The sequence below is a fragment of the Marasmius oreades genome, chromosome 8, assembly GCF_018924745.1.
Source record: "Marasmius oreades isolate 03SP1 chromosome 8, whole genome shotgun sequence".
NCBI lineage: Eukaryota > Fungi > Basidiomycota > Agaricomycetes > Agaricales > Marasmiaceae > Marasmius > Marasmius oreades.
Genome location: NC_057330.1, coordinates 3198732 through 3212825, shown reverse-complemented (window position 1 = coordinate 3212825; position 14094 = coordinate 3198732). Strand labels below are relative to the sequence as shown.

The 14094-nt window shown below is 49.0% G+C and overlaps 3 protein-coding genes across 3 annotated transcripts; all 3 read left to right on the top strand.

Moving 5' to 3' along the window:
* Positions 1–9819: 9819 nt before the first annotated feature.
* Positions 9820–10966, top strand: E1B28_012933 (uncharacterized protein; the record flags this gene model as incomplete). Its single annotated transcript, XM_043158086.1, has 4 exons — positions 9820–9907; positions 9958–10115; positions 10177–10824; positions 10901–10966. 4 exons carry the CDS (start codon positions 9820–9822, stop codon positions 10964–10966), a joined length of 960 nt encoding a protein of 319 aa, XP_043005458.1.
* Positions 10967–11652: 686 nt separating this feature from the next.
* On the top strand, positions 11653–12149 carry E1B28_012932 (uncharacterized protein; the record flags this gene model as incomplete). Its single annotated transcript, XM_043158085.1, has 4 exons — positions 11653–11758; positions 11816–11891; positions 11954–12043; positions 12122–12149. 4 exons carry the CDS (start codon positions 11653–11655, stop codon positions 12147–12149), a joined length of 300 nt encoding a protein of 99 aa, XP_043005457.1.
* A 684-nt stretch (positions 12150–12833) lies between these two features.
* Positions 12834–13854, top strand: E1B28_012931 (uncharacterized protein; the record flags this gene model as incomplete). Its single annotated transcript, XM_043158084.1, has 3 exons — positions 12834–12921; positions 12969–13123; positions 13180–13854. 3 exons carry the CDS (start codon positions 12834–12836, stop codon positions 13852–13854), a joined length of 918 nt encoding a protein of 305 aa, XP_043005456.1.
* Between the last annotated feature and the right edge of the window lie 240 nt (positions 13855–14094).

The following is a 14094-nucleotide window of genomic DNA, read 5'->3' as shown; positions in this document are numbered from 1 at the left end:
GCAAATTATGGTACGATTCTCTGCCTAGCAGTAGGAGAGATTCAGGGACATCACTTTGGAGGACGACGGCCAAATGCAAGGCAAATTATGGTATGATTCTCTGCCTAGCTGTAGGAGAGATTCAGGGATATCACTCTGGAGGACGACGGCCAAACGCAAGGCAAATTATGGTACGATTCTCTGCCTAGCTGTAGGAGAGATTCAGGGATATCACTCTGGAGGACGACGGCCAAACGCAAGGCAAATTATGGTACGATTCTCTGCCTAGCTGTAGGAGAGATTCAGGGATATTACTCTGGAGGACGACGGCCAAATGCAAGATCCTATTTTTGACGCGCTGAACGTGTGCCTACTGTATTGAAATCTCAAGATTCGTGACTCCCTACGCTACATCCCTTCCAACTTGAAAGGGGTAATGGTGGAGTGTCTTCTGACTAAACCTGGAGACGTGGGTTTGGTCGGGGTTGTTGGAGCTTTCGGAGTTGAAGTTCTGCTCCTCTTGGGCGTCAACAGCGCGCTTTCTCTGTATCGACTTTGCTTCAGTACATTTTGGAGTGGAATCGAAGGATCTTCAAGCAGTGTTAGGGTATTATGAGCGCTCGCAGACCAACCGCTTACTTACCGAGACATTCAACACTGTCTCCCGAGGCGAAATGTTTGAAGGGAGAAGGAAATCGATATGGGCTGGGTGCGCTGGGAGGTTCGTTGTAGGAAAAAGCCTTCCATTGACTTTCGGTCACTTGTGAGAGATGGGTCTCCTGCATCACTGCCTCACAGGTTGGACACCCTATTGGGTTATGGTCCACCGAAGTCTCTCGGAAATGCGTTTCCAAGTCCATTATGCCAGCGGGTTCTTCCATGTCGCTGTCAGGCTCCATTGTACTGTCGCTGGGACTTCTACCAATGTTTACCGGCGGCTCATTATCGGGTTTGGTCGTGCTATTTTCTGAGGGTGGGAGTGATGAGAGGCGTTTTTGTGGCAGAGGGCTATCGGGTTCTGTTTCGCTGTATTCAGAAGGGGGAGCTGCTTTAATCGGGGTAATTCGTATAAGCTAAGTAGAATTTTTTCTGTGTCAATAGGATAATAGAAATTGTTGTATCAGCTACTCACAAAAGGCTGCGAAAGCAGCTCTGCATTGACTCCCACTGTGATCGTTGGACGGGTTAATATGGCTCTTGAAGTGTTACATGGATGGACCTCAATGTCAATGTGAGGTCCATGTCTGGCTTTGACCCGTAGGTCAGTGGAGGGATCCATCCGTAACGCACCTCAGGGTCTATCACCGTATGGCTGATAATACCTTATATTGGTTTTGGCGCAACCACGTGATCATTTCTCTCCCTCTCCTCAACCACCACAACGTTTCCTGAACTTAACAACCATCTACTTGAAACCCAGCTGTGGGTTGAAGAATTTACTATACCTTTGGCTCAGTTGTGGTCCAAAGCTTCGATATTGGTCTCGACACGTCGAACTCCAAGGTTGTGATCTCGTGTAGAACGTTGAAGGGCTTTTTCGTTACCTTTGACGATTGGACACGCGTTTTTTCCCTCTCAAACACCGTACAAAATGCGATTCGAGTTTAAGGTATGTTCGTCGTTGGATCACCGTGTTCTCGAGCGAAATTGAATATGACTTTCCAACTTCACAGAATACAACGCAATCTGGCATTCAACTGCGACCGACAATTTCCATATCGAAAGACAGCATCTACTTCGCCGTTGACAGAGATCTCTTTACCCTCTGCTCTCGTGAAAGAGATATTCCAACAGTCATCCCCGATCGAAACGAACTCCTTTACTCCAGCTCTCATGAAAACCCGACTCCTTACCTTCGACAATTCAACTGGATCGATCTCTCCACTCACCCGTTCCTGCCCCTCGTGCCTCAGTGGAATGTGTACAAGGGCACAATCTTCCGTTGTCTTGATTACAGAGATAGCCATTTCCCTTACCATCGAGATGCGAAGGGCTTCCAATTGACGGAGGTCATTGTCAAGGAGTGGGATAGCCTTGAACACTCCCTGAAGAGGCTTGTCAGCGCGATGTTGGAGGTTGGTAACGTGGGCGAGGCAGTGAAGTCCTTGAGATTCTCTTTATGGCCCTTCCCCGCATCGTATGGCTTCAAAAAGCATCATTCCTCTCTCGACAGTCTCCAGAAAGCAGCAGCGTCATCCAGAGATGCTTTTTTACCTCTGATAGCAGCTGGGACCTTGGCATTCCTGTGGTGCAAACACCTTGAAGAGAAGGAGAAAGCCTATGGTTGGCGTGAGAAAATACAGGACCGGTGGAATATACACCCTGAATGGTTCTCCGCGTTCGAGAGATCCTACGCCAACGACCACCATGTTCTTCGTGCTGGCGGCATAATAGACGCCAAAAACGCGAGCGCACCAATCCTTGTTGCGCTGTACAGCCGACTCAATGTATCTGTATGTTTGTACTGGGGGGACATTGAGAGGGAAGCTTCAAAGAACTGGGAGCAGTTCAGGGTGCGGAGGGAAGGGAACCAGGACGACCAGGTTTGGGGTCACCATCGGAGCCTCAACTTAGATCACCTCTTCCCCAGTAATGAACAATACTGGGAGATATATCAATTGGCAGTCGGTAAACTCCCTCCTGGCTTCTACGAGATGGAAGAACATGCGCAAAAACTCCTACTTACCTCCAACGGTGTGCGTTTGGGTTATCTCCCTTCCAAACCGGCAGACGAAGCCGGGTTAACTGTTTCTGAGAATGTCATCCATTCGCCCCCACCAAAAGCGGTATATCAAAGCTCCTATAACGACCCAGACAACGATGCCCCGTGGGTAGAAACTGGCTCCGGACAACTGCAAGGGGAGTGCTGGACAGACTTTTTCAAACGTCGAGAGCAGCGTACTGAAAAAACAAGGGCCCAGGCATCAGCTAAGGATCTACAGCGTTGGAGCAACCGCGAGAAAGAAGCGTCGAATTTCCGATTGCCTGGTCGCAAAGGAGCCAGAGTGTGGTTGTGGGAAAGCCGTAGTGGGTTTCGCGTTCGTACCCTCTGCATACGGGGTGATATCGAGGGAGACTGGCAACGGCTCTCCCATACACAGAAGAAATATGACCCCATCTGGCACGAATGGGACCTGTGCTCCGAGTTTGGCGAGCCCGATCCAGACAGCGATTACGGCGATGATTTTGACGGCGATGACGATGACGATGGTTTTGCTGGTCCTGAACAACCCCTGACTGCAGACGTGCCTGGAAAGAGTAAGGATGGGTTGGAGCCTGACGAGCCGGAAAAAGAGGTCGAGGGAATAGAGGAAGGCGACTTTGAGGAAGGAGAATTGTCGGACACCGAGGCACCCGTTATGACTTCTACTGAGGCTCTGAAAACGGTGACTTCCTACGATGAAGACGACGTTGCAGGACAGGACCATAATACCGACGCAAGTACTGTACATGGTATGAGGATGGACGAGGTGGCGTATGAGCGGTACGGGTTCACAGGCAACTCGGCGACGGAAGGTGATGGAGCAGAGAAGCCTGAAACAACTCTATGTTTACTTGGGAATGGTCGATGGGCAAGCAACCCTAATAATGCCGCTTTCTCCGAGCCCGAGCTTACGAGGGAGGAGATGGCGAAACTTCGACTTTTTTTCTTCCGACTGTCCAGGCTTGCCATCACTTCGTTGCCCATTGTTGCCCAGCTTGAAGGCTGCGATCTCAGCGAGGAAGGTTCATTTATGGCTGATTACGCGAATTGGGAGATACGAGTAACTGCAATAACAGTCGACAACGCGCCTGCATATGTGGTCTGGATGAAAGAATCGGTAGAGGCGAAGATGGCTCTACTTCTGTATGACCCCGTGTCGGTGCTGCAGATAGTTCGCTGCCAGTGGGGTCCCACCTTACAAGACATTGTCACGCAATTGATCCATCATGGCATGTCATTTCAAACACTGATTCCAGGTCCACTACCCCCCCCGATCTAAGCAGACAGCGCGAAAGGCCGCTCCTAAGCCGTACTTGGGCTTCCGGAAAAAGGGTTACGAACCCGATGTCTACGATTACGCAGCGTATCGAGACGAGCGAGATAGGTTCCTGCGTTCAAGTCGTGGCCGGGCGTCCTTATTGGTGGGTGGACTGCTTGCTCGGCTGGCTCGAGATCAAGTTCAGCTCGACGATGTTGTCTTTGGACCTGATCCTGATCTAGTCTACCGACAAGGGCGATGTTTTTGGGAACACAAACAAGTCGGATACTGGGACGACTTCCTGACGTCGGACGAATCAGACCTAATTTCTGGGATGTATATGGTGGAGAAAGGTATGATTAGAATACAACACCTTTTAGTATTGACAGCTTACTGACTCTATTTTCCTTCAGACCAGGTCAACAACAGCATCGACGAAGCGTCTCACATGTCTTGGTGGCCTCGTCAAACCCATTTCTCTGCAGGTGGCCTGAATATCGGCTTCTGGAGCAAGGATTGCGAGAAGTGGTTCTTGAATCGCGTCCGTGAATGTCAATCGGGCTCAGCTCATCTGATGTCTGCGGCACGATGGAGAAAAGCCGTTTCCATGACATACAGCATCCCCAGGACGATGGAGAAACACCGACAGCTGGCAGGATCGTTTTTCAAGCAGTTTTTGACGCAGAATCCCCCACAGTAGTATCTTGTACACTTCCATTCAAGTTGGACGCTTGTTTTTTTTTTTTGGTATCACACACGTACTATTGAATCAGTATGTCACTTGATGTTGCATATAATTGAAAACTGTTTATTGTATAGCTAGTAATATATGTTTTTTTGATGTTGAACGTGAACTAGTATGTGAAATGAAAAAACGAATACTATTGGCTATCTGTGGTTGCGAACGTGCCTTTTACACGAGATCATGTGATTACGTTTACCTTGCTTATCACCACCACCTCCACTGCCATTCTGCCAGCTGCAGGCGTTTGGCTACATCGAAATCGTGATTTGTCTGTTGCCAGCTGTGGACACAGAGGATTAACTACGCACTCATTTAAACTAGACAATAATACAGTTGATTAATGGCCACTACCGCTCATCGACTTGCTCAAAAACTAGAGCTTCAGCGTGAACAGAAATCCTGTCCTTCATGCGGAACGTGGTTCAAAACTCAGGGAGGGCGTGATTCTCATCTGAAAACAGCAAGATCGTGCAAAGACTGGAACAAACTTTCCAAGCAGCCGGACCTATCTGGATTGGAAGAGGAGGTTGACTCGGGTGAAGAGGTGGTCATTAGAGAGGACGAGGATCAGATTGCGCTGCAATTCGAGGAGGAAAATGATGTGTTTCATTGGCATGAAACACATCCAGACCAGGAGATAGGGCAAGCGGGACCAGGACCATCCACTGGACAGACTTGGGCATTGAAACGGATGCTAGGTGCAATCCCGTTTTCCGTCGAGGTCCCACCGTCACAAGAGTACGAAGAGCAGCATAGCAAGGGGGGCAAAGTAATTCGAATGAGCAAGTCGTTGCACGAAAAGTGGCGAGCTCATTTTGGGCATGAAGCGTCTAACATTGGCGGTGATGATACGAACGAAATGTATAAGCCTTTTGCCTCCGAACTGGAGTGGAAGGTTGCACAATGGGCGATCAAGGAAACCGTTGGACAAGGTGCATTTGATAGATTGCTGGAGATCCCTGAAGTAAGCGCTACACGAATTCTTTCATAAACGTAGTGATGCTAATCATAAACGCCAGGTTGTTGAGAGGCTGGGACTCTCATTCTCGAATTCAAGAGAGCTCAACAAGAGTCTAGAACAAATCCCCCACACAGGGAGCCTATGGAAAACCAAGAACTTCTGCTTTAACGACAAGCCGGACGAACTCTTGACGCTGCGATATCGTAACCCGCTAGATGCGATAAAGGCGTTGTGGGGGGATCCAGAGCTAGCCGACCATTTAGTGTACAAGCCCTCCAAGCTGTTCACTGACGAACAGAAGAAGGAGAGAAAATTCACGGAGATGTGGACGGGAAAATGGTGGTGGGCGATGCAGGATCTACTCAAAGAGTCGGCCACGATTGCACCGGTGATTCTAGCCACGGACAAGACACAGCTAACGCAGTTTAGTGGAAGCCGTTCTGCCTATCCAGTGTACCTGACACTAGGAAACATACCCCGCAAACTTCGCAGAAGTCCTTCCCAACATGCCTGCATCCTAGTCGCATATCTCTCAGTCGAGAAGCTCTCTAAAGAAGGGCTGAGCAAGAAAGAAGCCAGTGCTCGGTACACTCGACTTTTTCACGAGTCGATGCGATTCCTTTTCAGACCGGTTGCTGAGGTTTCGAAATGCGGCGTCGAAATGGTGGGAGGGGATGGAGCAGTGTATCAAGTCCACCCTCTGATATCCTGCTATGTGGCAGACTACCCAGAGCAATGTTTAGTTTCCTGCTCAAAATACGGCACTTGTCCTAAATGTCGATGTAGTGCAGAGCATCTTGGAGACATGGAGAAGAAACCGAACCGTACTCGCACCTGGACAATAGATATTATGGACCACGCTAGAGTATCTTCTAACAGCAGACATGAGTACTTCGAGGCTTGCATGAAGCATGAAGTCTCGGGTTACACTTACCAGCCGTTCTGGTACGATTTCTATGGCACAGAAATCCATACGGCGCTCACCCCTGACGTATTACATCAACTATACCAAGGGGTGTTCAAACACCTAGTAGGTTGGTGTCAAGATCTGATGACTGAGGATGAACTCGATCGTCGCGTTCGCTGTCTCCCTCCAGCGATGGGAGTAAGACATTTCCGCAAAGGATGGTCGGTTCTATCACAGATAAGCGGAAGCGAGCGAAAACATATGGCTCGCATTCTACTAGCATGCCTGGTGGGTTCCAACATGCCACCCGGGGCGATCAAGGCGTGTAGGGCGATCCTGGATTTCATTTATCTGGCGCAGTACACCACTCAGACCACTTCCACCTTGAAAGAGATGGAGGACGCCTTGGAACACTGGAAGCGCCATAGCCAGCAGTTCATAACCCTTGGTGTGCGAGGTGACTTCAACATCCCAAAGTTCCATTCACTCGTCCACTATACTGAGATGATACGGCTCTTTGGCGCCACGGACAACTACAATACGGAATTGTTCGAAAGGCTGCATATAGACTTTGCAAAAAAAGGGTGGAGAGCGTCAAACCATCGCGACGAGTTTCCGCAAATGGTGAACTGGCTATCAGGACAAGAGAAGATAAGCGCGTTTTGTCGCTATATCGAACGTGAGAAGGAGGGGATGCTACAAACCGTAGATGCAGGCAAGGAAAAGCAAGGACCAGCTCAAAGTGGTAGGCCATCCCTTGCGTTCGACCTGCAAATGAGTAGACGCATGTACATCACCAAGCACCCCTCAGCCGTTAAGAGTCCAGAAGCCATCGAGAAGATGCACGGCGTGGTCAGTTTCCGCGACCGTTTATGTGCTTTCCTCACGCTTCACTCGGGTAGAGAACTCCGCGACATCCCGTTCAAAACCGTTGACCTCTATCACACCCTCAAATTTGTGTCAACGAACAGCGACAACGACGAAATTGAGGAGACTGTACACGCGAGTCCGCAGCGGAGAGATTGTGTGATAGTGGTAACGACTCCCAACGCAAAGCTGACAGGACTTACTGGTGAGTTTTCGTTTTTGATCATCCGCGAACCTTGGCTTACTTTTCGAACGTGTACAGGTACAAGAATTGGCAGAGTGAAGGTTATGTTCCGGATTGCGGAAACGTTTAAGATGGGGGGATTCGGTGAACAATCAACACCACAGTCGTGGCCAACATACCCCGTAGCATACGTGGAATGGTACACCAAACCAACAGCCGCGAATGGTACACACGGATTGCATGGTGTATCCAAGTCGTATGGGCCCGATAACATTACGGCTGAGTGGTCGTTCATACCGCTATGCAATATTCGCCAGAGCTGTATGCTGGTCCCAAACTTTCAGAAAAACCCGTTACAGCCCGACTGGAGTTCCGAAAACGTGCTCGACAAAGCTGAGCATTTCTTCCTCAATGGCTTCCAGTCGGTACAGCGTTACAAAACGCTGTAACCGCATGGCATATGTTGGGACGTCAAAGTATCCGGGACCGTTTTGTGGGTGAGGAATTTGGAAAAGCGTCAACGACGCGCTATATACGCGCAAATGCGTACAAACGATGCCGCACATTAGCCAACTGCCTTCTGCCTCCTGCTCTATAGGTGCACTCTGCTGCCATTCTCCTTATGGCGGTCTACAAGTCATTCCACTGTGTTCTCCAAGAGAAATATCACAGGAGGTTGAAGAAAAGGGACAAAATACAGAGAGGGGGATATATATATGCCTTGAAAGGCTGGATGAGAGATGGAGAGGTGTTTATCAAAGTAGGGAGGTCTGTGAAGCCTGCAAAGCGCTATTGGCAACATAGAAGGATGTGTAGAATCAAGAGGTGGAGGTTTCTAGACGTTTGGTGGGCAAGCAACGCCCATAAATCCGGTAAGTGATTTTTTTGATCACTCTGCTATGACGCCCTGTTGATTCCACTCACAGAAAGGTTGATCCATCTGTGGCTTCTACTCAACGGCTTCCGGCGGGATGGTCAACGTTGTGACTGTACGTCTAACGTTGGATCAGCATTGGCAAGGGACTTTGTACTGATCCAACTTCTTACTAGGCGGGACCTTGCACAACGAACGATTCGTTTATCCTGGCCCCGATTGCGGCGTCTCGATCGCTCGCGCAGCAATCGAGGCCCATTGTTGAGCACATCGGGTTCTTGGGTTCTTGTTGGTATCAAAATAATCGCTGTATTCAAGTCGGCTATCGCTACATACACTTTCTTGGTGCTTGCTTTTTGCCTTGTTTTGTATATCAAATACATTGTATTCAATACTATATAGTCTGCTATGGTTTACGCTATCCTTCACTACGACTCGCAAGGCAACTGAGTTCCTCCCAACGCTGGTGAGTGAGAACCTAAATCCCTCGAGGCGTTGAGCTGACTTGTGTCTTGCGATGACGACCCCAGTCCCCAGTCGCGTTTGAGAGCGTCGGGAGAGCGTTGAGGAGCATCACGCTCTGGTTCTGGGACCGGCTGCCCCGGCAGCGTGGGGCAGCGTCAACGACTTTTTTGCGCGTTGAGAATTCGTGTCGACGCTGCATTCTCAACGCGCATTCGACGAGCCTCAACGCCAGACCCCCTTTTCCTGATGAAGGTTCGCGTTCCGGCTCTTCAAAGTTTAGACCAATGTTGAAAAACCTTGACATCACTATTCGCATCCATGTGGTCTGTATTCATCAATTATATGTCCACTTTTTCATACATTCCCGACGCCGTCCAACGTTATATACTAGAAATTTAGTTTCTTTTCAACCAACGAGCGGGTGCCCACATGACCTCATCGCCATTTCGAATATACAAAGTGGCGTGCCTTTGGTTCTAGTTGATTCGATGGGGAGGTCATGGCATACGGCTTCAATATCAAGCGCGGTTTCAAGCTACTTCAATTGTTGACGCCGCGGACAAGTGACCGAAAATACCTCAGGCTGCAGCTCATTAACTCTGGGACTCCGGGGACGAGTTTGAAAGCGGTCATGCGTTGAAATCGGTGTAAGTACCGGTGTTAAAAAATACCTGTTCGCTTGCAGGATCTATTCCTCCATGCCTTCCTAACACCACCAATATGCGGCACTCGAAACTTGTTGTGCCGTGATCGAGTACCCTGTCGGTCTAACAAGGAATTGGGAGTCTGCGCACTTCAAGATATAAGACTGGGCCAGGTAGCGACCTATACCTAAAGTCGCCTCCAGTAACTTTACGTGACTGTTCATCTTCATCATGCACTTTACTACAGTATTCGCTCTTAAGCTCTCAGCTTTCGTTGCAGTTGCCACAGCCTTGCAAATTACCAGTGACAATCCAGCATGTAGGTCTCGCTTCTTACGGTCCATTACCTCTCTCTGACTCGTTTTATAGTCCCAGCTGCCGGCAGGAAAGGTTGTATCACTGCGTCCTCCAACGCCCCAGGTGCTCCCGTCATCATTCAAGACTGCGGCGCCGCGGGAGTCTCTGAGCAAAACTGGAGTGTCGCGCAGAGTTCTGCACCTCAGCCACTCAAGGTTCTCGGTGACAAGGTTTGTTAACCAGTGCTATGACTTCCGACAACAGAGTTACAGAACTAACCTCCATCTCAAGTGTTTGGACGTAATTGACGGCAACAACGCTGATGGTACCAAACTCCAAATCTGGACCTGTATCCCCGGAAACACGAACCAGCTTTTCATTTCTGCCTCTGACTCCACCTACCAATGGGCCGGAACTAACAAATGTATCGACCTCACCGACGGCAACATCAGTAACGGAAATCAGCTACAGATTTGGACCTGCGACTCGAAAAACTCCAATCAGAGGTGGACTCCGGCCATTTCCGTTGGCTCTCCTCCTCCGAGGCAACTAGCCCGACTCGTGGCAAGCGGAGCGGGTCAACACGCAGCCTCTGTTTGCATGGGAGCAACTTCCGATACCGATGGTTCTACTGTCACACTTGCCTCGTGTGGCGACTCGAACGCCGTCAACTGGTTCCTTCCCCCTCAGGGAGCTAACCCAAATACACTCACCGGCGACATTTTGCATCCTCTGATCAGCACGACCAAATGCCTCGACGTTCGTGGCGGAAATTCGACCAACGGGAATTTACTCCAGATTTGGTCGTGCACAGATGGGAACACGAATCAGTGGTGGCAGGTTAATAAGCCGGAGAATTCGACGACAGTTACGATTTCGTGGGTTGGAAAGAACAAGTGTGTGGATGTGAAAGACGGTGTTTATACTGTTGGTACTGAAGTATGTTTCGTTCCCTCGCTTGTCGCTTTTTCTTCTTGATCCTTAATTGACGATTGCGGTCTTTTTTCTTCCTTAGCTTCAAATTTGGGACTGCGACCCGAGTAATGTCAACCAGTTATGGTCCATTGTCGACAAGTCGTAAAGAAAGTGTTGGTCCTCCGAGGCTTGAGTCAGACGAATCAAAGATCTAATACTTTGTCGTGTTCATCATCCTCCTTATATTCTGGTTATGTACCGACCTTGAAAGTGTTTATTATTTTCACGGTATTTAATATGATTGATTGAGACGCCACAAATATAAATATTGTAACTTGAACTGCAGAGAACATCTTAGGGAAATCACTGGGAAAGGGAGTAAGGAAGAAACTTGAAAGAGGAAGTTGACTCGGAAGTAACAGAAACCGAAACAGTTTGAAGCTAACGACTCGGATAAACATCTCACACCGTGCGGCGTACAGTGACCATCTCTGCTGTACATGTGCATTGTCATTGTCATTCCCGAGCTATCATATATAATATATCATATACAGTAAGTATCATATCGTGACCCGAACTGGGCGGCGTCTTTCCAAATTTCCATTAATATCACCTCCGCCACCAATCTTGATGTTGCCTTCAACCCAGCTGTGATTGCTCTTTCCATCACCAGCTAGGTGCCCTGGACCAACCACCCCACTTCGACAAACCCACTCGGCAATTACCGAGTCATATGACTGAGAGCCTTGAACGGCCGAGTCATGATCGGGGTGCCGCCCGCCGTCTCTTCTCAACGGCCACAGCGGCTACCGGCCTCTTCTGCTCATCGTTGCGCTCGTCTCAACTTCTTCAATGTCAACCCTAAGTCGTCGATCTTGGTCTGGGAGTGGAACCTGCCATACCATTACCCCACTGGCAGCCAGCGTTTACTCGTTTAATTTCTGGCCACCATTACCATGTACGTTCGTGTCCTTGTTCACTGTGGTGCGACCGCTGACGCGAGGTTTATACACAGTTTTCTCTGACAACCGTCACGGTGGTCCAAAGCATCCTCTGGAAGCCTCTGATGCTGTACGGTGTCATGATACAGAGTAAGTGTACACTATACACGCCACGTATTTGCAAAAACACCACTCAAACACGATCTTTTAAGTTCAAGAACAAAGGCATTATTATTGAGGTCCTTGATGATAAGCGTACAAGGTACTAGTCATCCTAAAACTTTGCGGGAAACAATCCAGAGGTATGCAGCTCATTCTGACATTGTCGTAAATTTCAACCCCGAATTTCTTTGATCTTTAACGACGGAGCTGACTTTCAGAAACCCGATTCTCATCAGACGGATTTAATTGTATCAGGCGTAGTTGGGCAGGGAAGAATTGGATTCTCCGGGCTCGCACAAGTTTGTTATGCCGCCTGCTTTGGTGCGTCCCGTTTGGCCCGCCATTTTCGCATCCATATACTCAATGTTAATTAAATATATATCCACCTTTTTGTACATTCCCGACATCGTCCGACGTGATATACTAAGCATGTGCGTTCGTATGGTTTCTTCACCATTTCAAGCAACGAGCGGATAACGGGAACTGATGACCAATTCAAATATACGAAGTCGCGTGCCTTTGGCTCTATTAGATTTGATGCGGAGAATATGGCATGCCCTTCATACGGCTTCGATATCAAGCACGGTTCCTTACTTCAGTTGTTGACGCCGCAGACAAGTGACCAAAAATACCTCAGGCTGCAGTTGATGAATTCGACTCCGGGGACGAGTTTGAAAGCGGCCATGCGTCGGGATCGGAGCAGCTGCTAAAAAGGTACCTTCGGGCTTGCGGAATTTATTCTTACACGGCTTCCTACCACCGATATGGGGCACTGGAAGCTTTTTGTGCTGTTACCGCGTACCCTGTGGGCCTGACGAGGAGTTGGGTCACCTGCGGACTTCAATGTATAAAACTGAGCCAAGCAGTGATATATACCTCACTAAAAGTCGCCTCCAGTAACTTTACTTGGCTATTCATCTTCATCCTACCATGCACTCTGCTGCAGTACTCGCTCTCAGACTCTCAGCTTTCGTCGCAGTCGCCAGGGCCTTGCAAATTACCAGTGATAACCCAACATGTGGGTCTTTTTCGTTACGGTCAATTATCTCTCTGACTTGTTTATAGTCCCAGCTGCCGGCAGGGCAGGATGTATCACTGCATCCTCCAACACCACCGGTGCTGCAGTCGTCATTCAAGACTGCGGTGCGGGAGTCTCTGAGCAAAACTGGGCTTTCACGCAGAGTTCTCAACCTCAGCCACTCAGGGTTCTCGGCGACAAGGTGTGCCATGACTTCCGACAAACAGAGTTCCAAAACTAACTAACCTCCATCCCAAGTGTTTGGACGTAATTGACGGCAACAATGCTGATGGTACCAAACTCCAAATCTGGACTTGTGTCCCCGGAAGCACGAATCAGCTTTTCATCCCCTTCGCTGATTCCATTCAATGGGCCGGAACGAACAAATGTATCGATCTCACCGACGGCAACATCAGTAACGGAAATCAGTTACAAATCTGGACCTGTGACTCGAACAACTCCAATCAGAGGTGGACTGCCAATTCCGTTTCCCCTCCACCGCCGGTACAAACAGTCCGACTTTTGGCAACTGGAGCAGGTCAGCACGCAGCGTCCGTTTGCATGGGAGCAACTTCCAATACCGATGGAACTACTGTCACACTCGCCTCGTGTGGTGACTCGAACGCCGTCAACTGGGTTCCTCCCCCTCAGGGAGCTAACCCTAATACATTCACGGGCCAGATCAAGACGGCTGATGGGACCAAATGCCTCGATGTTCGTGATGGAAATCCGTCCAATGGGAATTTACTCCAGATTTGGTCGTGCACGGATGGGAACACGAATCAGTTGTGGCAGGTTGCTAAACCAGAGAATTTGACGACGGTTACGATTTCTTGGGTTGGACAAAATAAGTGTGTGGATGTGAAAGACGGTGTCTATACGGCTGGTACTGATGCATGTTTTGTTTCCTCGCTTGTCGCTTTTTTGTCTTGATTTCTAACTGACGATTTGCGGTCTCTTTTCTTCTTCTTCCTCTTTAGCTTCAGCTTTGGGACTGTGACCCCAATCCCCGCAACCCGAGTAATGTCAACCAGTTATGGTCTATTTTCAACTGAAAATGTTGGTCCTCCGAAGTTTGAGGCATACGAATCTTGACCTTAGTATTGCATTTCAGTAGTCATTACGAAAACCGTTGCTGTCAAAATCATATTCTAAAAAAATAGGCGTTGAAGC